Source organism: Peromyscus maniculatus, chromosome 8 (genome assembly GCF_049852395.1).
Source record: "Peromyscus maniculatus bairdii isolate BWxNUB_F1_BW_parent chromosome 8, HU_Pman_BW_mat_3.1, whole genome shotgun sequence".
Lineage (NCBI taxonomy): Eukaryota > Metazoa > Chordata > Mammalia > Rodentia > Cricetidae > Peromyscus > Peromyscus maniculatus.
This window is the reverse complement of record NC_134859.1, coordinates 48559973-48586299: the sequence shown is the minus strand read 5'-3', so window position 1 is coordinate 48586299 and position 26327 is coordinate 48559973. Positions and strand designations below refer to the sequence as shown.

Below are 26327 nucleotides of genomic sequence, written 5' to 3'. Positions count from 1 at the left end.
TGGGGTCGTAAATTTCCCCCATATGATTTTATTTATCCCATGTGACTAATTGAATTAAAGCCATTTCCTTCTGCTTATTTCATCTAAAGAAGTAGCACCGTTTAGTGACCCTTAGCCCTCTCATCTGACTGACCTTGTACTTTCCTCTTTAGTTTATTACTTGAATTCATACAGCCTGGAGTCAGCAGGAATATTTCTTTAAGGAGATCCCTGATATATGTAAATTGATTTCTCTTGGACTTTTAACATCTTCGACAATTCATTTCTAGCTAATGGCAGCTGAGGCAGGAATTTTTGAGGGCCAGCAGTCACATTATAGAACGAGTCTTTTCTGTGCTTCACTAGAGCTATATGCCAAGGAAGGGCTGTATACTGATCAGACTTCAGATTTCCTTTGTAGGAGGGCAGACTAGCTGCAGCCCAGATCCTAGGCACTTCTACCAGGACGTGGGCCAAACCCTTGCTGGTGTGAATGTCATTTGAAAACGTGTGTGTGTGTGTGTGTGTGTGTGTGTGTGTGTGTGTGTGTGTGTGTGTGTGTGTGTAAAACTGAGTTTATAAAGGAGTAATAGGCCTCCCTTGAGCCCCCTGCCAGCTGAGCTATTTACAATAATGTTTTTGCAGTTTGTTGCAGGGACCACACCAGGGTGAGGAAATTTTATTTGGATTAGGATCATAAGAGGCTGTAGTGACTCAACTGGGTTTAGACTGAATATAGGTCAATAAAAAGCAGGACTTTCCTGATGAACATCTGTGCTGAAAAGTTACATTTCCCAAGGCCAGCACACTAAATAGATTGTTTATTGGAACCAATAGCTCAAGCTGTTGCTAGAGCTGATTGAGACCACAGTGGGTAGACCTTCCCCACAGTCCCTAACGCTGCTTTTTATTCAAAGAAGAGTAGAAACAGGGCACTGGCTCATTTTAGATGGTTTTGTGTGGCTTACTGGGGTCTCTGGTGTTAGTTGTACCAAGCAACTCCCATGCTCTCACAGACATCCTACTTGCAGAGTTAGAGGATCTCTTGAGGTTTACACTTTGAATAATGGGTAATAATACTTCCTAACCCTTTCTGTAGTATTTTAAGTTATGTAACTATCAAGTATTTATTTTAAGAAAACACAAATAGGTTTAAAAAAAAAAGAAGATTGAAATGCTTTTATAATTTTACCATGTCAAAATAACTCATTTTATAGATTTTGGTAAATTAGCTCATAGAATTTAATATCATACTCATCTTTTTGTATGAGACTTACTTTGATTTTGGTGACTTAAGTTGTTATTTGTTGTGTTTTAGTTTTCTTAAGACAAAAATCTAAAATAAGAGGGCTGGTCAAATGGCTCAGGTGTTAAGAGCACTTGCTGCTGTTTCAGAGGACCTGAGACCAAATCCTAGAACCCACACTGGGTAGCTCCCAACTGCCTACATGTAGCTCCAGTTCTAAGGGGTCAGTCAATGTTCTCTTCTGGCCTCTGTTGGCACCAGCATTCAAATGGCATACATTCACACACACACACACACACACACACACACACACACATACACACAAATAAAAAGCAATGAACCATTTTAAAAGATAGAAAATAATATATAAAGAGCTCCATGTGGGTCATCTTGCAACTCTGTTGACAGTTTTTAGCCCTTACCTGTGCACACTCTGTCTAAAGTTAACAGTCCAGGCTATAGAGTTAGACTGACAGAGCTGGAATCCCTCATTTATAATATATTGGCTGTACAATTATTGACACTTTTTTTTTTTTGATGTCTTAAAGGCTTGGTTTCAACTATAAAATGGGAACAAGTCCATCTTAGAGGACTATTGTAAAATTTATAAGAAATAATTTAGAGAACATTTTACTACTACACCTAGTTAATGTTCAAGGAAAGTTAGCTACTGTTGTACTGTGCTAATGTATGTGCAGAACATTTGATAATTTTTAATATCATGTTTACACATCTTTGTGTTTATTTCTGAGAAGTTAGGTCCCGAGAAATTAACCCTTTTCATGTGTTTATTGTCGTTTATTAATTATTCTAACTAATGGGCTTTGTTGTGGCATCTCACGTGCATATTATGTACTGTGGATGTATTCACCCACTGGTTGGCCTCTCTTGCTTCCCTCAGCCCACGTTGGAGTGAGACAGAGCAGACAGATGCCGCTGCATAGCTGTGCCCCAGCTTGTCGTTATCAGTGCGGTGATAGTGCTGTAAGGAGAATCTTTGTCTTTTTATCCATGATGATTCTCCAGGGCAGATACTTGCAGATATCTTTTGGGATAAAATATCCATACTTTCAGAGCTTTTGATTGGTGGGTTTCCCTGAAGAAATGTTTACCAGGTGATGCTGTGGTCCAAGTGACCAGCCTACCACACCTTCAGCAGTTATTGCTGGCTAATGCTGTAATTTTGTAAATAATGTATAAAAATTGGCACATAAACTTGTTTTATATTTAAAGCTCCTGATGATTGTTCATGTTCATTGATGATTTGTATTTTTACTGATCATAATCCACTTGTCTTCCATCTTTTCTTCTATTTGTCTCACTGTTTTCAAGGATTCTATATATATTATAGTCAATCCTGGTTTGTGTGTGTGCACATGTGCGTGTGCATGTACATGTGTGCACATGTGTGTGCATGCATGTGTGAACGTGTGTGTGTGTGCGTGTGTGTGTGTGTGTGTGTGTGTGAGATTTGCTTCTTTTCATTTGCCAATATTTTGATGTATGAAAGGTAATTTGTGATAACCAAATCTATTTTCTGAGGTTCTGACTTTCTTCCATAATTAAGCTTTTTCATATGAAGATTGTATTTACCTCCTTGTCAGTTTCATATTTTTATAATTTTATACTTGTACTATATTTTATTTTCAGATATGCATTTTGGATAGTGGTATGTAATGGGCTTATAACTGGGTTTATAGTTGTTACCCCATGTTACAGCATCATATTCACAGGTTTAAAAATTAATAAAGCCTTATCTCTGGAACCCTTCCTGTTTTCTGTCCTTCCCTATTTCTACCCCAAAATCCTGCTAGTATCTTAAGTGGAATTTCAGTATGTTCACAGTTAATTTAGGTATGTGTAGACAGATTTTTCTTTGGACTGCCAGCTCACAAAAAACAGCATGGAGACATTACTAATTATGGAAGCTCGGCCTATAGCATAGGCTTGTCTCACCACCTCTTAAAACTTAAATTAACCCATTTATATTAGTCTACATTTTGCCTTGTGGATTTTTACCTTTCTTCCATCTTGCACCTCCTGTTTCCTCTCCATCTCTTCTGGCATCTGTCTCCTGCCTAGATTCATCTCCTCTTCTTTTCTCTCTGCCTAGAAGTCCCATCTAACCTCTTCCTGCCTAGCTATTGGCCATTCAGCTCTTTATTAAATCAGTCAGAAGGCACCTTGGCAAAGACACATTTTCACAGTATACAAAAGATTATTCCACAACGGGTATGTATTGAGATCTTTACCATATTGCATTATCTTCATTAATCTGAATCCTCGTTTATTCTTTTTAAATTTTCTTTAAATAGGTCAAAATATTTGGTACTAAATTGACTTGGGGTGGGGTATCTTAAAATATTTTTTTCAGTTGATTATTTCTTGAATTTTTCAGGAAAGCAATGCAAATAATGATCGGATTTATCTCCTTTTTCTACCTATATGAGTTATTTTACTTTCTGAGCCATTTTCTCTTTGTTGGCCCCATCCAGTAGCTTTCCTGTCTGTTGTTTCTCACTTCTTGGGAAGGCCCTGTGGGTGTTATGTACACTGACGGTTTGAGTCTTACATCTCCGTGTCATTACTTCCGTAACATTTATGATCCTGCTGTGGCAAGCCATGTTTCGTCACCAGGCTTTGACCTGCTCTTGTGCTTCTCTGTGGAGTGTACACACTTAACTAGTCAGTTCACAGTCCCTGGGCACTGCTGTATTTACTTTTCTGCATGTTAAACAACAGAATGAGGTATGCTGAACACATTCTTGCCTCGTGGATCCTATTAATAAGTGTGTACTTCATAAGCATGTATATACTATGTGTATGTACTTTGTACATACTATGTATATACTAAGCTGGTAGCTGAGCGCAGGCATGCTGGATTTTTCCCTTCTCATTTAACAGTTTCTTTGTAGTGTTGGACTTCTCTCACATAGTAACTTAGAGGAATAGTGACCACCAGTTCACATCCTTGATCTAACATTCCTGTGGCCTGGAGGCAAATGAGGAAGCAGCATCTGGAAAGGGGACCATTTCTCAAAAGATACTTTCTTGATATTTCTGAACCCACAGTGCCAGTGTCATGTGTCCTGGCCTTAGTTTTTAGTGTAATCTTCCTTTACTCAGGAAATATGGGTGTCTGTGTTCAGCCATTTCTCTGCTGCTGCTGCTGCTGCTGCCTGCTGAGTTGGATGATTCCACATGTGCCAAGGTGTGGTGGACACGGATGACCTGCTGTGGTAGATGAGGTCTTTGTCACAGAGAGAACTATGTTGAGGAACGGCCCTCTCCTGCTCTCTTTAGAGTGACCTAGCCAGCCTTTCTTATTGTAGTGCAGCTGCCTCTAGACACTCGTGGACCATGGTGGCAAGGGGACTTCTCCTGGAGTCTGCCAACTTTAACTGTCATCCAACTTGGCCTCCCTCGTTCCTCAAGAAAAAGGAATAAAGGGTACTGTCTGGATAGCCTCTGTTTCTTGTATTTATCAATTCCTTACTGTGACTGTTTACTTAGATGTTTTTTCTATTTAAACAATGAAAATAGAGAACAGGGGTGCACCCCTAGGTATTTGCTCATCATATGCAAGGCCCTGGGTTCTATCCCCAGCAAGACAGATGCATCATTTTTCAAATAATGAGAGTAGTTATCCATCTCTCAGTAACTGCCTTAAGCTTCATATAACCTATGTTTAAAATATACTTCCTGGGGCATTTGGTTTCCTCTCTGCACCATTTACTGAAGATACAGTGTTATTTTTAATCAGTTTTTGTTTTTATTTAGTTTGTTTCTGTCCTCGTTTGGCTTTCTATTGCTGTTATAAACACCGTGACCATAAGCAACTTGGGGAAAAAGGTTTTCTTTCATCTCACAGCTGGAAGTCCATTATCCAGGGAACTCAGGACAGGAACTGAAGCAGAGAGAGGCCATGGAGGAACACATGAGGAACACCGCTTCCTGCCTTGCTCCCCGTGGCTTGCTCAACTTGCTTTTTATACAACTTGGGACCACCTGCCCAGGGATAACATCATCCACAGTTGGCTGGGCCTTCCCGCATCAGTCAGTAATCAAGAAATGCCCCTAGGCTTGCCTACAGGTCATTCTGGTGGAGACATTTTCTCAAATGAGGTTACCTCTTTCCACTTGACACACAAATACAACGCTACTAAACTATAACCTTCCTATTCTTGTTTGTCCCTCAAAAGGTGTTAATATCACTCTATAAAACATAGTATAACTTTAGAAGTCCCACAGTCTAAAAAATTTATGCACTTTAAAATATCTAACATCTCTTGAAACATTCAAAATCTCTCACCTGTAGGCTCCTGTAAAATCAAAAACTAAGTTACATACTTCTTACTCCAATGGCAAAGAGCAGTGCACAGTTAGTTCTATCATACCCAAATCCAGCAGTGTGAATGGCTCAGTGTCTGCTGTCTGGGACTCACTCACGATCTTCTGGGCCCCAAAGCCCTTGGGCAGGCCCACCTCTCCAATTCTACCATCTGGAGCACAAACAACTTACCTTGTGAGCTCTGGCCAGCTCCATTTCACACCTGCCAATATCCATGGTGGTCATCCCCAAGCCCTGGCATCTCCAGTATCCTGGGGTTGCCAATAGCCTCTTGTGGCCTCTGTTTAGTGACTCTGACCCTGCCTCATGGTGCCAAGCCTCAGCTGCTCTCCAAGACCCTAAAGGCCTTTAGCTCCCATGCTGCTCAAACTAGTAAGATGTGGGGAAGTCACACATTACCAAGTTCAGCTGCCACCTTGGTGATGCAACCTTTGCCCCTTCTGGACCACAGCTCTGCCCTTGAGGAAAATACTTCCCAGAAGATTTCAGCTGAGTGATGCTGGTCTGTTGTTAACCACGGCTGATTCTTCAGTCCCAGCTGTCCAGCATCAATTTTCCCAGTAACGTAAAGGTTTACTCAATGTTGCTGTCTCTTGTTGATCAAAGCGGACTCTTCAGCCCCACCTGACCGTAAACCACGGATTCTTAATACAAAATCCCTGACAAATATCCCTGTGAAGTGTTTCAGGGATCCCCAGCTTCCCTCTGGAACTTCTCAAGCCAGGCTCTGCCATCTGCCTTTCTCTGGGCAGTCTCTTGCATGTTTCTACAGAAGAGCTCACTCAGGTCTGAGAACCCAGTGGCTCTTCCGGGCCGAAGCCCAAACACTTCTATAGTTCTCCCAAAAAACAACAGGGTCAGGTCTGTCACAGTAACCCCCTACTCCTAGTACCAGTTTCTGTCCTAGCTTGGCTTTTGTTGCTCTAATAAACACCATGACCTGACCAAATGCAACCTGCAGAGGAAAGGCTTTATTTTTATCTCACAGCGTATAGTCCATCAAGAGGGGAAGTCAGGGTAGGAGCCGGGAGACAGAAAATAAGGCAGAGACCATGGCGGAACACTGCTTACTGCCTCGCCCCCCATGGCTTGCTCAGCCTGCCTTTTAGTACATTCTAGGCCCACCTGCTAGGGAGGTGGCATGGCCTGCAGGGGGTTGGGCTCCCCCACATCAATCATCAGTCAAGACAGTGTCCCCACAGACTTGTGTACAGGCAAAGCTGACAAAAACCAACCAGTTTCTGTTTGTTTTGTGGATTTTTTTTTTTTTTTTTTTTTTTTTTTGTTTGTTCGTTCATGACAGGGTTTCTCTGTGTAGCCCTGGCTGTCCTGGAACTGGCTCTATAGACCAGGCTGGCCTCGAAATCAGAGATCTGTCTGCCTCTGCCTCTGCTTCCTGAGTGCTGGGATTAAAGGCATACACCATCACCACTGCCTTTTAAAAAAAAAGAAAGAAAGAAAACAAGTCTTTTTTTGAATGATTTATTTTTATTTTATGTGCCTTTGTGTTTTGCCTGCATGTCTGTCTGTCTGAGGGTGTGAGCTGCCATGTGGGTGCTGGGAATTGAATCGGAGGCCTTTGGAAAAGCAGCCAGTGCTCTTAACCACTGAGTCATCTCTCTAGCCCTTAACCAGTTTCTTTTTACGTGGATGAAAATATATTTAGCTAGCTTGCTTTGTTTTTTCATCATATAATTATTAATTTGGGATTTACTTGTCTTAAATTCAATTTCATGTTGATCGAACTGGTTGTTAAGTGTAAAATGCTGTGGTTGATGCTAGAAAGAGGTAAAAATAAATTTCTCCTGAGGATGAAAATCACTTTCAAACAGTATTGGCAACTTTAAAGGAGAGAGAGAGAAATAGGAACTGAGATTGGGCTCAGCTGCCTGGACGGGAATTCTAAAGAACAGCAGTTCTGTCACTTGTGTCGAGGAGTCTAGAGTTAGTGTTTCACGAGACTGCCATGATGCCTTCTCTCTCTCTCTCTCTCCCTCTTCCCCTCTTCCCCTCTTTCCCTCTCCCCCTCTCCCCCTCTCCCCCTCTCCCTCTCTCCCCCTCTTCTCCTCTCCCCCTCTCCCCCTCCTGCTCCCCCCCTCTCTCTGGTTTATGATGTGTGACCCTAAGACCACAAGATGTCCTCTACATCCTCCTCGTCTTCTAGGCAGAAGCATGAAAATGGGCAAAGGTAGAAGGTCAGGAACCACCTTACAAGAAGGGGAAGGGAGGCTCCTGAGAGAGGGGAGGCTCCTGAGAGAGAGGGGAGGCTCCTGAGAGAGAGGGGAGGCTCCTGAGAGAGAGGGGAGGCTCCTGAGAGAGAGGGGAGGCTCCTGAGAGAGAGGGGAGGCTCCTGAGAGAGGGGGGAGGCTCCTGAGAGAGAGGGGAGGCTCCTGAGAGAAAGGGGAGGCTCCTGAGAGGGAGGGGAGGCTCCTGAGAGAAAGGGGAGGCTCCTGAGAGAGGGGGGAGGCTCCTGAGAGGGAGGGGAGGCTCCTGAGAGGAGCCTCCGCTGTCTCTTTGGCCAGGTTTGTGTAGCATGCAGCCAACCCCAAGGGAGGTTGTGAAGTGTGGTCCAATCCGATATCCATCATTTAAAAAGCCCCAGCATCGAAATCCTAGCCTAATAAACACTCCCATTTTTCTCAAACTTCTTATGCCTTTGGGATCTTCGGGGTCTTGTTTTCATGCAAGTTTCTGAGCATGTCCTTCTAAAATTCTTTCACTCTTGGCCTGAGTTGCAGCTTGGGAATCTGAATTTCAATTGGTGTCCCTGATACAGACGGGGTTCCCATGCCATGCTTCGAGAGGAGAGCTCTAAGCTCCCTCTCTCCAGATCCCTCTTAACTCTCAAAAGCCTGTCTTGTTTCTCATTCCACACAGCATATGGGAGTAGTTTCTGTCCAAAAGGAGAATTTCCACATGCCATTATTTCTCTATCTCTGTGCCTGTTTACCCAGCCCCTACCCGTCACTCTAGATACCTGAGTTTCTATTAGAGTCTACAGCTCCAGACAGGTCACCGTCTAGGAGGGGGCTGTCTGAAACTCCTGGGGGCACCAAGGCATTGCTCCTCAGTCTGCATGCTAGACTTGGCTGGGTGCATAAGTACCCTTTGGGAGTAATATTGAGGCCTTAGTTTACAGTTCAAAGCAGAACAAGGTTGCATCCCATCTATTAAGATTAAGAGATACAGTAAGATGGTTCAGTAGATAAAAGCTCTTTTTGAAGCTTGATAACTTAAGTTTGATTCCTAGAATCCATGTAAAGGTGGAATGAGAGAACCAGCTCTGGAAGGTTGTCCTCCCTCTTACTCTTGTATCATAGCACACATACACATCACACACACATGTGCATATGCACATACACATCATACACACATATGCACATGCACACACATCATACACACATGTGCACATGCACACACACATCACACACATGTGCACACACATCACACAGTGTGCACATGCACACATACACATCATACACACACATGTGCACATGTACACATATAAACAACAATAATGAAGAATTTTCTTTCTAAAGATTAAGGAATGAAACACTAACAGAAGAATCAAAAGAATGCTCCAGGCTGTAAGTGCTGAAGAAAGATTTTGTTCAACCGTTGCTTTGGAAACCTTTCTAAGCTCTATTGCAGTTGAAAATTTACAAATGTCTTTTTTAAACCACAAATGTGAAGGAATAGTAAACTTGGATGTCAGGAATACAAAGAAAAGTTCTGTTGTGTGGCCACTGACTTTATAAAGACAGAGGTGTAGTTTGGTCTATAGTTATCTTCTGAGAGACTTCGTTCTGGGTAGGAGAGGCTGGCCCAGTCTCTCACCTGGACCTCTTGAACATACACCCCACCTTCCTCCCTGTAGCCTGGGCAGCCCTTCTGTTCTTTATAGAGTTCTTGGCGTTACACAGTGAAGCTCTATTACCAGTGTGTGAAGTGTGTGGGGGGATGACTTGTAGAATATTCTCTAGATTGAACCTTCCTGACCATCACCTTTCACTTGGCTAGTGTCTAGTGCCTTGCACACAAGGCAGTGACCAGGAACTATTAGCCACTCAATAGTGAAAGAAAGTGGAGTAATGGATTCTGTTCCGCCGTTTTTGTCACAGATCACCTTTTAATGACAAATAATCTATAATAAGATTACAGTGCTTAGTGGTGGACCCTTTCTGGTAGGTGACTTTGTTGTGCAGACGTCACAGAGTGTTAATTACACACATCAGAGTGGGCACAGTGTCACTAGGTGATAGCATCGTGTGGGCCTACCATTGCACATGTGATCTGTTTATGTCTGAGGTCTATAATGTGGTCCATGGCTGTCTTTTACTGTACTGTAGTGGTTTAGTGCTTAGGGGCAGCTAAGCAACACTGTGTCTAACCAAGAGATCTTAGGCTGCTGTGTTTCTTGGTCCTTAGTTTGCCTGCTGCTGGCACTGTGTCCCGGTCTGTCTATAGTCTGACACGTTTTTCTACTCAGTGTATCTCTTGAGTATTGAGGATGTCCCACTTCGTTCCTCTTAAATGTTCATCACATTTGTGAAAACTCTGCCCTTTGAGCTCACAGAATCCTCAGACTTTGATTTATTCTAAATGATGATCATTCTTCAGTTAAGAATCCTCTTTTTTACTTGGTAAGTAATAACCATAAATATTACCAAGGAATCCCATTAGGCTTGGCCAGCAACTGTTGGCATCCAGGTTTACTTAAAGACAGTTGTCCGTGAGGGCATTCTTCCAAGTGTTCATCATCAGCATGCTGGAGATTGTTCTCGTTGGAAAGCCATGCTGGCTGCTTAGAGTGATGATGCAGTTAGTTAGCATCACTGCATCATCACTGCCACTTCATCACGAGGAGTGAATGACAGCTGCTCACTGAGAGCCCTGAAACGGCTAAGTGTGTGTGGAGCTGGGCATGGAGAGAAAGAGCCCCGAGCCGGTGCTGAGGCGGTCGTCAGATGGAGGGAAGTACTCAGTCCTGTCCTTTTCAATGCTTGGCTCTAGGTGGTCACACTGACCAGGTAGAAGTGTCACTGTTTTAGCAGAACCTGCCTGACTAACAATTCCCTCTTGCCAAACTCTTTGGGAGCCATGCCTCCACTTGTCTGAAGTTTAACCTTCATGACTGAGCTTTGGCTTTAGAGGATCATTTTATGAAAAGGTTGTTAAGTATCTGACCATTACATCTCAAAGGAAAAGAAGAAAGTTGTAAAGTTATTGAGTATAGGAAATATATTGTGGAAAAACAGTTCTTTATTGAAAAGAGAGGGAAAAAAGCCTACAAATAGGGTATCAAAGCAGAAAAGGCCTCAGGTTCAAAGAAAAATGGTAATTGAAAGAATTATCTGGGCGGTCTCACTTGTTGGTGGCATTAGCTTAGTGTATAAACAGCTCTTACTTCTATTTTCATGAGGGCTGAGGAACACTTGATTGCCCTTTGCAGAATGCTAAATCTAAATGCAAACCAAATGCTCCTTGGTGAATTGCCTTGGTAACCATACTGAAACATTTCATCCCGCAGCAGTATTACTCAGTACATTTGAAGGTAAGAGGTTTAATTTTGTCCTAGGTCTTTCAGACCAGACGTAGTCATTAAGTATATAGGAGAGGAAAAGGGGTGGGGAGAGACCTAGCAAGTTCCGCAGCTGTTATTTTAAATCTCTGTGAAACACTTTTTCTTTTCACCCAAAGGGATGTAGATAATTCGTTACTTCTGATTGATACCCTGTCTCTCATCAGTTGACTTCTCATCAGGATTTAACAATATCCCCAGGAATTATTACTCCTTTGATAAAGATGCTGATGAGAAGACTGTACCAGGAAGTTCAAAGAAGGCTGCCAGCCGGGAAGCCTAAAATCCTCACTTAAATTAGAAAGTCAACCAGTTGAAGCACAGGGTGTTAGTAGAAACAAAGACAGACATGGCTGTGGAAAGAACAGCTACTTAGTAAAAGACACAGTCTCACTAGCAAACCAGAAGAGACAACCTCCTGCCTCTGAATTAAGTTCTATCACAGTGGACTTTCAGATCGACTACCCAAACATCATACCATTGCCCAGGGACACACACACAAACTCATTAGCTACCTGCTCTCAGCTTCTCCTTAAAGCACTGTGTTCATGAGAACACAGCTTAGGTTTGTGGAGTTTGGCTTGTGACGTTGCACAGCGTCTACCATCAGTGACAGTTAGATGTGTTAGATCTATGGGCAAGTTGAAGTCTGTAGAAAATGTCCAAGTGCCCTTTAGCTAATGGCTTTAATCTTCCTACCAGATAGTGTGTCAGAATCAGCAGTGGTCCAGAGTGGCTCGTCACCATTTGGCTTTTCACTTAATTCTTATCAAGAGGCAGAGCTTGTGTGGAATCAGTATGCAGATGACCAAGGTGGACTGTGAGCCGTGTAGTCCAGTTGACAGTCTGAGAAAGGAAAGGACATGCATTGGTTATGCATGTGTTCAGAGACCAGAGAGTCTCGGACTAGAAAGCCTTTAAACATTTTGATAAAATCTGAGTTTCTAAGGATGCCTCTTGTATATCAGAAAAGGGAAAAGCTTCCCAGGGATTAATAGCTCCTCTAGAAAATATCCTATGAGGCTGGAATTAGGGATGCTGGCAAAATCTGCCACGAAAGTCTTGAAAGTGTCCGTTTCCAGCAACAGATCAAACTGCCTCTTTCGCAGCTAACAGTGTGTGCATGGGGCTCCTGACATGCACTGCTGGTATTAGGGTTTCTCCTCCGTGACCCTTTAAAACTCCTCACGTCAGTGGAATTTCTTGTGAACCCTCTAGAGGGAATGGGGTCTTAAAGCTTGACTGCCTGCTTATGATTTTGTAATGTGCTAGTCAAGTGTGTGGGTGTCTTCCCTTCATTTAGTGAGACTTCCATCTTTGTGAAAACGAATCTTTGGAGCACTTACTGGAGAATTTTCCATAAAGCAGAGAACTAAATACACGACCATACGATTCCTGCTGATCCCCCAATTGCTTGCACGGCTCCCTGTTTATAAAAGCAACCGCTCGCTCGTACGCCCAGAGCTCCCTTTGCAGCTTATATAACGCAGGCTTCTCCCGCCTTCCTTGTGTGGAAAGTGTCACTGTACGGGAATATATGCATAAGGATTATATACAAATATCATTGAAGACAGTTATTTCTAAGTGAAATTCATGTACTCTTATACTGATAGATTCACTTTAAGATGTGCAAAATGCCAGTTGTAAAAAAAAAAGAATTGGGATTGTGCTTCGTAAGCATGTGGCCCTGGGTTCTGTTCCCAGGTAGGAGAGACAGACAGAGACACAGAGACAGACAAAGAGAGAGAGAGACTGAGAATAAGATATAAGCGGAAGTCTTATTTCTTACCTTGTCTATGGGGTGGCCACATGCCACTGTTGAAACCCAGTGGTTGTGGTGCTTGAACACGTGTGAAGACACTTTGACTCTGGTACTGTCAATTGTTTGCCCTATTTCTTTACCCCCACCCCGTAAGCAGAGTTTGGCTGGTGCGTTTCCTTCATCCCCTTTACATGATGCTTTAGTATGTGAAGTCCAAGCTGAGAGGCCTGAGGAGTGCTGCTCTGGAATTCTAGGGAGCTCATTTTAATAGTTACCAAAGCACCACTTAATTAAGCCCTTGATATTCACTGTCATTGTGCTGAGTGCTTTTGATGAAGTGAAACCCTTTGTGCCTCCACAAAGTGTCCTCAGCATCAACAGTAACAGGAGCCGGAGTGTGGTTGGTTACCACGGATACTTCGCTGAGAGGAGGAGAGACTGGGGCACGGTTACTTGTGCATAATTGGAGCTTTGTACCAGGAAAGTAGAAATGCCCCAGTATTGTCGCAGAGACAGGAGCTGCATCGATAGGTAGGGGTACCAGGGAGGTCGCTGTGGACGGGATGTGTGAGGTTACTGTAGCATAGCTCTCAGAGCCCCGAGGGGTCAGGCGGGAGAAGTTAGCTTTTTGTCACCCGATTTGGGGTAGCATTCTCCCGAGAGAGGTCAGACTCATTGACTCACTTTTAACTTTTAACATTTTCTAATTTCCCTTCTTAACATTTTGTCATTCTTTGAGCTCAGGAGTTTTGTTTCTTTCCTGTACCTCCTCTAACTGCTCACACTGCAGAAATGAAGCCCTGAGAGCTGTGGACATGGTTGCCACCTGGCCCAGACATTTGAGTCTGCTACCTTGCAGGCTGCAATGACCTGTAAGTGGTCCCTGAGTATATTTCCCTCTGCTCTCTGCTGCTGCGCTAAGCACTGTCTTTGCCACATCTTAACAGCTCGAGACAGAGTTATTATTTCACTGTTTTTCTAAGTGGGATCCGTTCAGACCTCATGTGGTAGGTTCTCTGCCAGGGTCTCCGTGGGCTGAAATCAGGGTATCTGTTGGTCAGGACCATCATCTTCATTTGGAGCCCAGGGTCCAGGTTCAGTGGTTGTTGGTAGAATGTCCTCCAACCTGTACCACTCCAGAAGTCACCTGGAAGGCTTCAGCAGGTGGCTCTCAGGGCAAGTTGGAGCAAGGTGTTTATTTCCTGAGGCCAGTCAGGGTGTGCTTGTAAGTCTAACAAGAGGAAACATTTTGAAGATTATAGGGAACAGAAATTGAAATTTTCCCCGGAGGAGGCAGGCAGACAAGTGAACCTGTGAGTGATGAGCCTAGAAATAGGATGCCTAGGCCACATTTAGGCTAGTCTGGTGGCTGGTTCAGAACAGACTGACTCATGGGGCTGTAGTTGGGCCTCAGTGGTGCCATGTATTCCGGGTGGCAGCTGAGTGGAGCTGCTGCTCGCTCTGAAAGGGGAAGCATGGAGTTCTCTGGCTGACCACCCACTCCGGAGCAAGGCTGGGTCAAGCTCCAGGGAGCGGGGATATTACTCTCAGGCTCTGGCAGGCACTGGCTTGCCATGCAGCACCTCTGGGCCTGGATTGAATGGGCCATGCTTGGTTGGCAGCATTGATTTTATGTTTATTTGTGAAGGGACAGAATCTGAGATTACCAAATAAAATATAATTTCAAGAGTTATTAATGAAAGAATATATTACATTCACTTTTAATGAGATCCTGGTGTTGCAAAATGATTCCATGTAATGAATCCCAGGAAATCAATGTGAAGTTTAATTGCAGCTGCGTTGTATAAGGACATTGCTCTGCTCAGTGTTGCTTGTACAATTAATCAACTCTCTATTCCTTTTTCCTTCAATTAATTGCTTTGATGAAGTCAGTAAATGCATTCTTTGTTGGCTTGTGATCCTTTCTAGGAAGGTCTTAAAAATCCCAATTCTGCCACAATAGTGAGTGTTTGCTGTCATTTCTCTGTGTGTCAGCGTTTATAATTTGTACATTCTAAACTTAAGCCCATTCTGTAAACTTATCATTGTTACTTTTTTCTAAAACCTTTCCCATTTCCTTTGTTAGTTTTTTTTTTTTTTCAAACCATTTTCTATGTCTTCTCAGCTTATTGGCTAGACCTGTGGGTCAGAAATCTGAAATTTTTTCTGTGGTTCCCCACCCAGTCAAATAGTGGGATGAATGAAAAAGACTATGATACTTCTTTCTCTGATTAAGTTTTCTTCTATCTATCTATCTATCTATCTATCTATCTATCTATCTATCTATCTATCTATCTATCTCTATCTCTATCTCTCTATCTCTCTATCTCTATCTCTCCCCCTCTCTCTCTCTTTTCCAGGACAGGGTTTCTCTGTGTAGTCTTTGCTGTCCTGGAACTCGCTCTGTAGACCAGGCTGGCCTTGAACTCAGAAATCCATCTGCCTCTGCCTCCTGAGTGCCGGGATTGAAGTTGTGTGCCGCCACTGCCCTGTGAAGTTTTCTTCTAATTGTCTACCCTTTTAGCTCAGGCGGTCTTCAGGCTTTTTTCGTTTTTGACACTTGATTGGTTATAGCACTTTGTCAGCCATAGCAAAGTGACTTAGGTTGTTGTTTCATTTTGAGATAGGGGCTTCCTTTAGTCCAGACTGACTACTAACCAACTTTGGTTCTCTTGCCTCAGCCTCCCAAATGCTGGGATTCCAGTCTTGTGCTGCCATGCACAGTATAAAAGGTTGTACTGTACATTTACGGATCCCTAAATTTCTTCTGGTTTTGGTGTTTCTAGAGTTTATTAGTTGTATGTTGATAACGTTCTAATGGATTTTCATTTAACTACTCTTATTTGTGAGTAGTTTATTTTTGGTTTAAAGTTTAAGCCTTACACCAAAGTAGAGTCGCCAATTATGTTGACCGACTTACTCTATGGATGAAAGCAGTTTGATTGTAAGAGAGGCAACCTGTTTATGCCCCTGAGGAAACTTGTGGGAACACAGCTCTTCATCTCTCTTCCTTGTATTCTGGCCATGAGTTGCAGTCTCAAGCCCCAGAGCAGTGGGAAACTGATCATGGACTGAAATCTCCATGATTATGAGGGTAAATAAACCCTTTCTTAAGCTGATTATCTCAGGTACTGACTAATGTCAACAGTATTCTTACACATGCACCAGTTTCCCCTTTCAAATTGACATGGAGCACAGCTAAAGAAAATTAGGAATCCTAGAAGCCAGGCTGAGGGGATGGATATGTGCTGCATGAGCACAGGAGGGCCTGAACGTGGATCCCCGGCACCCGTGAAGAAGGTTGTGTAGGTACATGCCTGTGGTCCTCACGCTGGGAGGAAGAGACAGGAAGATCTTGGCTTGCTTGCTAGCTGAATGGTGAGCCCCAGGTCAAATGAGAAAGCCTAGCTCCGGAAAAGGGCGGCAGCGGGAGGGGTAGAGAGAGCAACTGGGAAGGTAAGGAGGACCGCCTGTGGCTGAATATGCACATGTACCTCAGCGTGTTCCCTCAAGTTCCGTCATGGTTTTAGCGTTGAAAGCTGCTGGTTTGAAGCAGATTGTCCAGGGAGAGCACACAGCATTCCCATCCCCCTGTGGTGTTGCACACCCATCACGCTCTCCCCTTCTCCACCCCCTCCCAAAGGCTAGGGCAGTGCTGTCTTGAAGCTTTCCTGACTGTCTCATAAATGCGGGAGGATTTTCTGGGGAATTCTTACTGCTCACCTCCATGCCCCGCATAGACTCTGTTTTCGCCCTGTCAGCTTCTGTAAACCCAAGGAAGACACACCAGGGCTCCCCAGGGGCAGCAGCCTCAGTGTTAGCGGGAGTTATGTGGCTTTGTTTTGTACCCGTTGGTGGCTGTGAGGCTACCACCATCTTCCTCTATTCTGGTGGTCCTCAACCTTTTCATTGTGTGACTCTTTAATGCAGTTCCTCATGTTGTGGTGACCCCTAACCATAACATTACGTCATTGCCACTTCATAAGAGTAATTTTGCTGCTGTTACAAATCGTACTGTAAATCTCTGTGTCTTCCGATGCTCTTAGGCGACCATGTGAAAGGGGTGTTCGACATCCCCCCACCCCCTACCCCCCGCCAAGGGGTCCTGATCCACGGGTTGAGAACCACGTTCTATGCCATTCTGGCCCCAGGAAGTTCCTCTGTTCGGGCGAGGCCTCCATTACTGTTGTCTGGAGCTGACTGCAGAGTTCAAGCCCTCCCTCCCTCTCTGTTTGCTGCTGGCAGTTGTTGTTCAGTTACTAAAGGTGTCCTGCGGCTCTCCCCGCCCTCAGGACACTGAGCACAGCTTTATCTGTAATAGTTGCCAGCACTGGCACAGTATTGCTCACAAGTTGGTAGTCCATAAATATTTGTTGAATGAATAACCGAATGATGAATTTGGAAAACTTGTTTTATTTTCTTACCCCTGAGTCTAATGGAATTTAAAAGAAAATATTTTTATATAATCTATACATAGAATTTTAAAATCAGAAAATTCAGATTTTTAAAAATTATTACATTTTGATTTGTGTGTGTGTGTGTGTGTGTGTGTGTGTGTGTGTGTATATATGTGTGTATATATGTGTACCCTGGTGTGTATGTGGCTGTCAGAGGACAACTTACAGGAGTTAGTTCTTTCCTAACATGTAGGTCCTAAGGTTTGAATTCAGGTCATCAGGCTTGGTGGCAGGAGCTTTTTCCCACGGAGTCATATGGCTGGCCTTGAAGGTGGATTTTTTAGATGTTAGGCCATCCACCGGGGTTTGTAGGGTCGTCGTCGGGTGTGTGGGGGAGACCGATCGCTCCTGTGCGCTGTGCCGTAGCCTGGAAAGCCCAGCTGACCAGCATGTCTGTCGCTGTGTTGCAGCCCTCGTCGTGAGCACCACTTCAGCAGGCTTCGCGCTGGCTCCGGGCCCCTTCGACTGGCCCTGCTTCCTGCTTACTTCCCTTGGAACGGGCCTCGCCTCCTGTGCTGCCAACTCCATCAACCAGGTCAGTTCTCCCTGAGCAGGTGATGCTCTCGCCACTTGCTGGCTGGTTGTGCCTTGTGTTTGAAGAACTCCCCAGATCCTGTGCCCTGCTGGAGGAGCACCCTGAACCCACAGAGGTTGCCTGTGGAGATCTCTGTTTGGTTTGGTTTGATTTTTGAGGCAAATGGTTTTCAGAGTGCAACAGAATGTGTCCTTGAAGTGGCTGGGATTCTTTGGGTTAAAAAGCATTGAAAACTGCCAGAACTTTGTGTTCTCTTTATTGCAGATACATTTCCTTGAGTTCATCATGGTTATATGCTGTCGGTGTAGTTTTATTTCTTTGTATTTTACTTTTTATTTTATTTGTTTGTCTATGTTTTACAAGGTCTGGCTATGTCACCGAAGGGGGATTTAAACACACTGTGCAGGACCCTCCTACCACTGCCTTTCGAGTGCTAGTATTATAGCACTATGCCATTGTGCACAGTGTTTGCATTTTAAGTCACCACTGTGCAAAATGCAAAATTTTAAATATTTAATGTTTATTAGTTTAAAGTATGTGTAGGTGTGTGTGTCTGCATGTGACTATTTGCATGTGAGTACAAGTGTCTAGGGAAGGCAAAATTGTCACAGCTTGAGGAGCTAGAGTTACAGGTGGTTGTAATCTGCCTAACCTGGGTTCTAGGAACTGAACTCAGGTCCTCTGGAAGAGCAGCATATGCTCTTAACTTCTTAGCCATCTCTCCAGCCCCAGAATATTTTAAAGGAACATATCCAGCTTTAAAAAACAAACAAACAAATAAACAATGCAGGAGTTCAGCACCACTGTTTACATGGTATGTACAGCCAGATTATGTCATAGCATTAATTGCTAACTATTTCTAACGGATCATTTTTCTTCTTGCTATTTTAAGCACCCAGATGATTCTCTGAAATAGTTTTTTCCTTTGCTTGGCCACTGTGGTGTGTCCCGACGTTGTGGTTTTTTCATAAGATACTATAGCAAAAAAGCCTTGGCTAAAACTTAAGGAAAACTGTCTCATCACCAGAACACCCAGGAGGAGTTGGCACAGTTTTCAAGGAGGAATCCAAGTTACCATCAGGAGCCAGCTTGAATGTTCATAGGACACCATGTAGAAGAAGCTAGTCTGTAAAATCTGGGGATGTAACTTGATAATGCTTAAAATCATGTGCTTCCATAGTGTATTGTCCGCTGTTTGGAAGATGTTATTTGTTTCAAATAAGGTTTCTTATTATTGTTGCTTTTGAGACAGAGTCCTCACTATGTAGTCCTGCTAACCTGGAACTCACTGTGTAGACCTCACAGAGATCTGCTTGCCTCTGCTTCTGGAGTGCTTGGACTAAAGGCGTGTGATACTGCACACACTGGCCTGCTGCTTGTGACGAGAACAGTGTCGTAGCCAGGCCAGCCCTAGAGAGGCTGCAGTGGCTCTCAAAACGAGAAGAACGAAAATGCCGGCTGTAGTGAGGCCGTTTGTGATACTTTCCCTGACGTGGCTCCACTTGGAGTCCGTGTCTCCCTGTGTTCTCATTGCCTGCGTGTAGTAGCAGGTCCAAGCTAAAAGGACAGGCCAGGGGTACCTGTCAGTTTCTAGCCTCCCTTTTGTAAATTAGGAGCCGCATGTATGTTTATTGTCTTCTGTTTAAATTATATAAATTAAAGAAAATGTTTAATATAAATGTGTGAAAATTGAGGAAAATAAAAAAAGCTAAAAGGTATCAGGATGTTTATAAATTTCGGAATATTATAAAATATAAAAAGCTGTGAGCCATGAGATTCTGGCTCGGTGGATAAGGCTGCTAGCTGCCAATCCTGATGACCTGAGTTCAGTCACCAAGACATAATGGTGGAAGGAGAGAACTGACTCCTGCAGAGTCACTGAGGGACGTACACACTCATAATTAAAACGTGATTTTAAAAAATGTTAATTTGACTGGGAGCCACTTTCTCACCCACATTTCCTACCCCTTGCCCTCCAAAAATGTTAGCTCAAGGATTTAATTTTTTTTTAATGAATACACTCTCTTAAGGGTGGGGGAGATAGTTTAGTTGGTAAAGTGCTTGCGAGAGGATCCCCTGTGTTTGATCCCCTGAACATGTGAAAAGAGCCAATTATGATGGCAGGCTTGTAATCCCGGTGCTAGGGAGACAGAGCCAGACAGATCCCTGGAACTAGGTGGCTGACCAGCCTAGTCTATGTAGCAAGTTCCAGGCCGGTGAGCAGCACCTGAGGTTGACCTCTAACTGCCATGAATGTGCATGTGCGCGCACACACAAAAAACAACCCCTTTAGTCTTTACAAGGGGGTGTCTGTAAGAAAGAGGGAATGTCGGTCAGTTAGGCAGAAACTGTTAGGAACTGGGCCCCGCTGAGGTGCTAGAAGCTTTACAGGACTGAAGTTTAGCCTCTTGGGACTTCCAGGTCCATCCCTGCGTATTTGCTACAAGGGATGGGTTAGGTTCTGTATGAGTTTTAAGAACACTGAGGAAGGCCACAGAATTCATGACGGGGATCTTTTGGTAAGTGCAGTGTCTGCCCCGTGCTGATTTTTCCTTCTCACTTTGTTTTCCAGTCCTGTACCCGCTCACTTTGCTCCCCTCGTTCCTGGGACATTTTGTCACATTCTTCTCCATGTGTCACTGGGCCCTGCCAGCCCTCTTCAGTGCTGTGGTGGTGTGTGCTCAGTGAGCACATGCCAACAGACAGGCTTCTTGTATCTGTTGTGAGCCCTCTTCCGTTTGTCTGGGATCCGGTTGCATTTGGAAGTGTTGTAGTACTTCAAACTTTGTGGAGAGTCTCAGCATTGTGCATTCTAGTGTTAGTAGGGTTTTACCAGCTTCCCAAGCTGTAGTATTTTTCCAGTAGTGCAGTATTGGTGTCTTGTTTTCATTATTAGTAGGCAGTCTCATAAAATTCAGAAACGAAGGAGTAGAGGGCCATTTTACCAGCAGTCTTAAATAGTTTTAGCAGAAGAAAGAACAAACCCAGTAGGCACTAAACTAATTGTTTTTATTTTATGTGTATGACTGCTGTCTGCATGTATGTCTGTGCACACTTGCATGCCTAGTGCCTGTGGAGGCCAGAAGAGGGAAGTAGATTTCCTGGAACTGGAGTTACAGATGGTTGTGAGCTACTAGGTGGGTGATGTGACCCCAACCTGGCTCCTCTGCAGCCAGTGCTCTTAAATGCTGAGCCGTCTTTCCGGCCCCTGAACTGGGTTTTGGGTTAACAGTTAGGTAAAGATATAATTTCTTTTTTTGAATGGTAGTGTTCATGTTAAAGAGTGTGTCAGCTACTCATAGGGTCTAGGGGAGGGAAAAAAAAAATCTGTCCCTATTTATAAAAAGATTCAAATAACATCTTACACATATTTTTAATTTTTATGTGCTGTATTTGAGCTGTTATTCATTTAGCCCTGTTTCTTCTTTGCATCCTGCTTCTGTGATCTCTTTGTGAAAGAAGAAAAAAGTAAACCTTTGAGAAGCAATTCTTGCATTTGTTTTAAGGAGAGAAAATGAGATTCAGTTTCTGAGTGACAGGCAGTGAGCGGTACTTAGGAGATGTGTGCAGGAACCACGGACACTGACATGTAAAAGCAAAGCACTAGAACGTTCTGTAGTGTGTATACACACGCCATTCAAACCCAAGCGTGGCTTTAAAGTGGGCATGCCTTCAGAGGATGAAAGCAGGCCATAAGTGTTTTCAATTTAACTGAAAGACAGAAGGCTGCAGATGCCTTTAACTGATCAGCTCTCGAGAGAGGACAGAGCCAAATAAATTCAAGTAGAGTGAGTTAAGAATCGAAAAAAAGTTGTCAGAAAAATTAGAATTATTTTCAGTATTTAATGTAATAAGCTGTAATTGGGATTATTTTCTTTATTTTATTCATTTTATGTGTACAGTAGTCTCTTCTGGAGTTTTCCTTTTGTGTTTCAGTTAACCACAATCAACTACTTTGAAGGTATTAACTGGAAAATTCCATAAATAAACAATTAATAAATTTTAAATAGCTTATCACATATTGTTTCAATATTGCTGATGCTACTCTTTTGCTGTACCTAATTTGTAAATTAATCTTTATCACAAGTATATATGTGTGGGGATAAATACGATGTATAGAGGAGTCTGTCAGATTCTTAGGCATCAGTAAGAGTCTCAGAATATATTCCCTGCAGATGAGTGGTGGGCTGCCGTACATGGCTTTTTCGGAGAGGTTGTGTCAATAAAAGTGTATGTCTGTGAGTTTATTTGTTTACAATTTACTATGGTAAATTGAGCGATGACACGGTCTTCTGCTTTCTGCCTCTGCCTCAGCTTCTACAGCTTGTCAGTCCTGTTTGCTTCTTATGTCCCTCTGCACATGGTTCTCGTTGTCTTTAAATGACAGGTTTCTAGAAGCACAATGGCTTTTAGGAAAGGCCACCAGCCAAATATGTTAAAACTTTAACTTTGGAATTATGATCTTAAGATAATCTTACATTCCTGGAGTTCTGAACAGCCCTTTGGAGTAGGAAGCATGATTTCCTATTCTATTTGTAAAACATTTTGTTTTGCTGTTGATACCTTTTTTTTAAGGCAACAGTTAAATTTTTTTTTTTTAGGAAATGTTTCATTGAGAATCAGTACAAAATGTAAGCAAAAGTAACAAATTTTTAATATATCACATATGGTCCGTATGTATTTTTTCATATGAACAAAAACCTTCCTAAGACTATACCATAAACAGTCTTCCACCTCAGTACATGGTGGAGAATGACTGTTGTATGTGGGTGTGCTTTATTTAATCAATTTCTCTTTGTTTGATGTTTTGGAGACTCAAATGCTGAACTGAAGTGTCACACATACACACCTTTTTGAAGCAAGGTCTCACTATGTACCCCTAACTGTTCTGGAACTTCCTATGTGGATCAGGCTGTCCTCCAACTCCCAGAGACCCGCCTGCCTCTGCCCCAGAGTGCTGGAATAAAGGTCTGTGCCGCTATCACTAATGAGCTAAAATTCTTGCAATTAAGTCTTGCACACTTCCTTGCTTGTGTTGTTAGGTTCCTAAAAGTGAGTCGGTGTATTCAAAGATTTGTTGTTTTTTAAATAAAAAGGCTAAAATAAGGATTCTTTTTACATGTAAGTGGATATCTAGGCCGAGCATTCAATAACAATAAGTAAGTCTCTGTGTCATGATTTGGGAGCTGGTTGGTGGCCTGAAAGAAAAAGACTGGTACAATTTGGTTTGTTGTTGTTTTTCTAGTTTTAATTTTAAATGCTCAGCCTAGCTTAGGCATGTTTCTGGCTAGCTCTTTTAACTTAAATTAACCTGTTTCTCTTTATCTACCTTTTGCCTTGGGGCTTTTTACCTTTTCTTACTTTCTTGCTGTCTCTTTGTCGCTGGGGACCACCTGGCTGCTGGCCCTGGGCATCTCCCCTCTTTTGTCATTCTTTTTTGTTTTTCCTCTTGAGCCTAGATTTCTCTTATTTATTCTCTCTGCTTGCCAGCCCTGCCTAGCCTTTCTCTGCCTAGCTATTGGCCGTTTAGTTCTTTATTAGATCAATCAGCTCTTCATTAGACCAATCAGGTGCCTTAGACAGGCAAGATGAAACAGATGCAGTATATCTTTATATAATTAAACATATCCTTACATTGTAAATAAATGCAGCATAAACAAAAGTAACACACCTTACGCAGTTAAAGTAATATTCTGCAGCATAAACAAGTGTAACACATTTTTGCCTAGTTAAAATAGTATTCTACAGCAGTTGATTCTCAAGTGTCTCAATTTGCACAAAAAGTGAAGAGTTTGACTATTCATAACCCCCTTAGGCCTTCACTTGTTCACAGCACAGTGTAGAAGTACCGTTCTGCCGCGCTTCCTGTTTGCTGCTATGCCCATTGGACAGCAGTCTACATTATCTTGCCGCCCGCAGCTTTGTCTTCAAAACTTTGTAACTGTGGGCATCGTTACAGGGTTCACACACGCACACGCATTCCTTTTAAAGACCCTTTTACATGTGCTAACTACTTTGCTAACAGTGAGGTGTTGTAAAGTTTTGAAGTGTATTGTGTTATATCTCTATTTACAATGTTCTTGGTAGATTGTCTTCTTTTTTTTTTTTTTTTTTTTTGGTTTTTCGAGACAGGGTTTCTCTGTGTAGCTTGGAGCCTTTACTGGAACTCACTTTGTAGACCAGGCTGGCTCGAACTCACAGAGATCCGCCTGCCTCTGCCTCCCTAGTGCTGGGATTAAAGGCATGCGCCACCACCGCCCGGCTTAGATTGTCTTTTGATTACTGTGGCACAATGAATCCCAAGACTCTCTAGGTGCTCAACCATTAAGATTCAAACTCTTTTCCTCATGTTAAGCCCTAAGCTGCCACCTTACATCTTCAACCCGTTGGTCGTAGTTCTCCTTGTTGGAGAATCTGGGTGTTCCTGTGGGTGTTGCAATATAATTATTCATTTGCATTCTCTCCTTTAGCGTGCTGGTAACTCCCTTGAAATGAATGATTGGGACTTACATATTTCATCCATCTCTCACCTCTGCTGATAGCACAGGAGGAGGCCAGTATAGTGCCATTTTGAAGACACGTAGAGGGAGATGAGTAGGGAAAGAGTGCAATAATAATTACAGATAGTAGCCCTTATTTAGCACTTGCTATGTGTCAAATAGTTTTCTAAACATATACAAATTAGATTGTATTTGAGTCTATGTTCACAAGATTTCAAAGAAATGGCTCTTTTAAAAGATCAAATAAATGATGAGTGAATTCGTAACTTGGGCTTGTCTTTTGAAAACCATTGATGTTCTCAGAGACTTTATTTTAGAGAAAACTACAAGAAAGACATAAAACATAAATAGTCTCAGATCTGAGTGGTAGGTTGTAATTAGAAAGGTAAGTGTGATAAGCAATGTTATCTTTGGGATCTAGTGTACCTGTGGATGTTGGCAATTTTTTATGAAGGAAATGAAAGAGATCAAGAGGTGTGAATAAATAGGGTCATGAAGAAACATGTTTTTTGTTTGATACTAACAATACTTGAGTGACTTTCATGGCTGAAATGAGGCGAAAAGGAAGGGCTTTGGATAAAGAGCTCTGAATTATAGGGTGGTTAAAGCAAAAGAAAATTCGTAGCCTTTTCAACTCTGAAAGGAGAACCAAGCAAAAGTTTGTTTTCTTGGTGAATATGAGATTAATATCTAATGCCTCCTTGCATTTTCCCTTTCTCTGATGTCTCTTGTTTTGACTGTGCAGTCTGCCCAAAGCAATAGCAATCCACTTTCATCTTCCATGTTGAACAAAAGCAGTCATAAAGTTTAGTGTTGTATTCCAGAAGAAGACTTGTGTTAGGGAATGCCAGTGAGAGGATTTGTTTAACATAGTTTGTGCAGGACAAATCAATGAGACGTCCATTGACTTTGAACTTGCAGTCATCCAGCCTCTGGAGGTCCCAGCTTGTGGCTTACTCAGATAAGCCACTGCGCCACATCAGCTTCAGAGAGGATCTTTGAATATAGTTGGAGAGTCTCCAGCTAAGTACGGTTTTATATATAAGGAAAATGATGAACATTGCTGAACAACGTCAAAAAGAAAGTGTATTTGAAATGCAGTCTGTTTTGCTGAATTTATATAACCCTAAATAGCCCCTAAATTACATTTGATTCTCTTGTTTAGAATGATCGATCTAAGTGGAATAAGTTTGGCACTGGCATTCATAGCCAAAATCATTCCAGGTGAAGTCCTGCCAGCAGATGCAGAGATGATGATTTGAACATGATGTTCGTAGATAGGTTTTTAAAGTCATTTGCAGCCTCATCAACTGGTTGTTATTTTATTTGCTTCTTGTGAAGAATCTTGAGGCGACTTTACTTCTGTGTTTTAGAAAAATAAAATGAAGCTTAGTGATGTTGTTGATGACACCTTTGAAAATGGCCAAACTAGGACTAGATCGTGTGGACCCACCTCAATGCTTCATTCATCTTCTCAGCCAGAGTGTCAGTCTAGTCACCACCTTAGGACTGGCTGTTCTCATTAGCAAGTCTCACTGCCCCCAGGATAGCTCACAGCATGCTTTTGAATATGGCAGGTGAGTTGCCCAGTCAGGTAGCCATCTTGAGTGATCAAGGAGATTAGAACACTCAATGCCTAAGCCACACCAAGTGCTGTCACTGTCAGCTGTTGCTGCTTTTATTTCAAGAAAAGCTTTCCAGTTTTGACCACAGCCTCCATGCTTCCAGAATCGCTGTCTTCCAATTGTCCCCACTTCGGGTCTTGGAGAATTGAAAGACATATGTGCTTTTCCTTGGTTTACCAGGGGACGGGTTCTCTCTTGTCTGAAATGCTTGGGATTATAGAAGTGTTTGAAACTTCAGATCTTTCCAGATTTTGTTATGTTTGCATGTATATATAATAAGATATCTTGGGG

At 42.8% G+C, this 26327-nt stretch overlaps 1 protein-coding gene across 1 annotated transcript in view; it reads left to right on the top strand.

Annotated features, from left to right (window-relative positions):
- The window catches only part of Cox10 (cytochrome c oxidase assembly factor heme A:farnesyltransferase COX10), a 117672-nt gene that overhangs the window by 12279 nt on the left and 79066 nt on the right, over positions 1 to 26327 (top strand). Inside the window, exon 4 of the mRNA XM_006973526.4 lies at positions 17787 to 17911. Within this exon, the coding sequence (XP_006973588.1) occupies positions 17787 to 17911 (125 nt within the window). The remainder of the gene's footprint in view (positions 1 to 17786; positions 17912 to 26327) is intronic.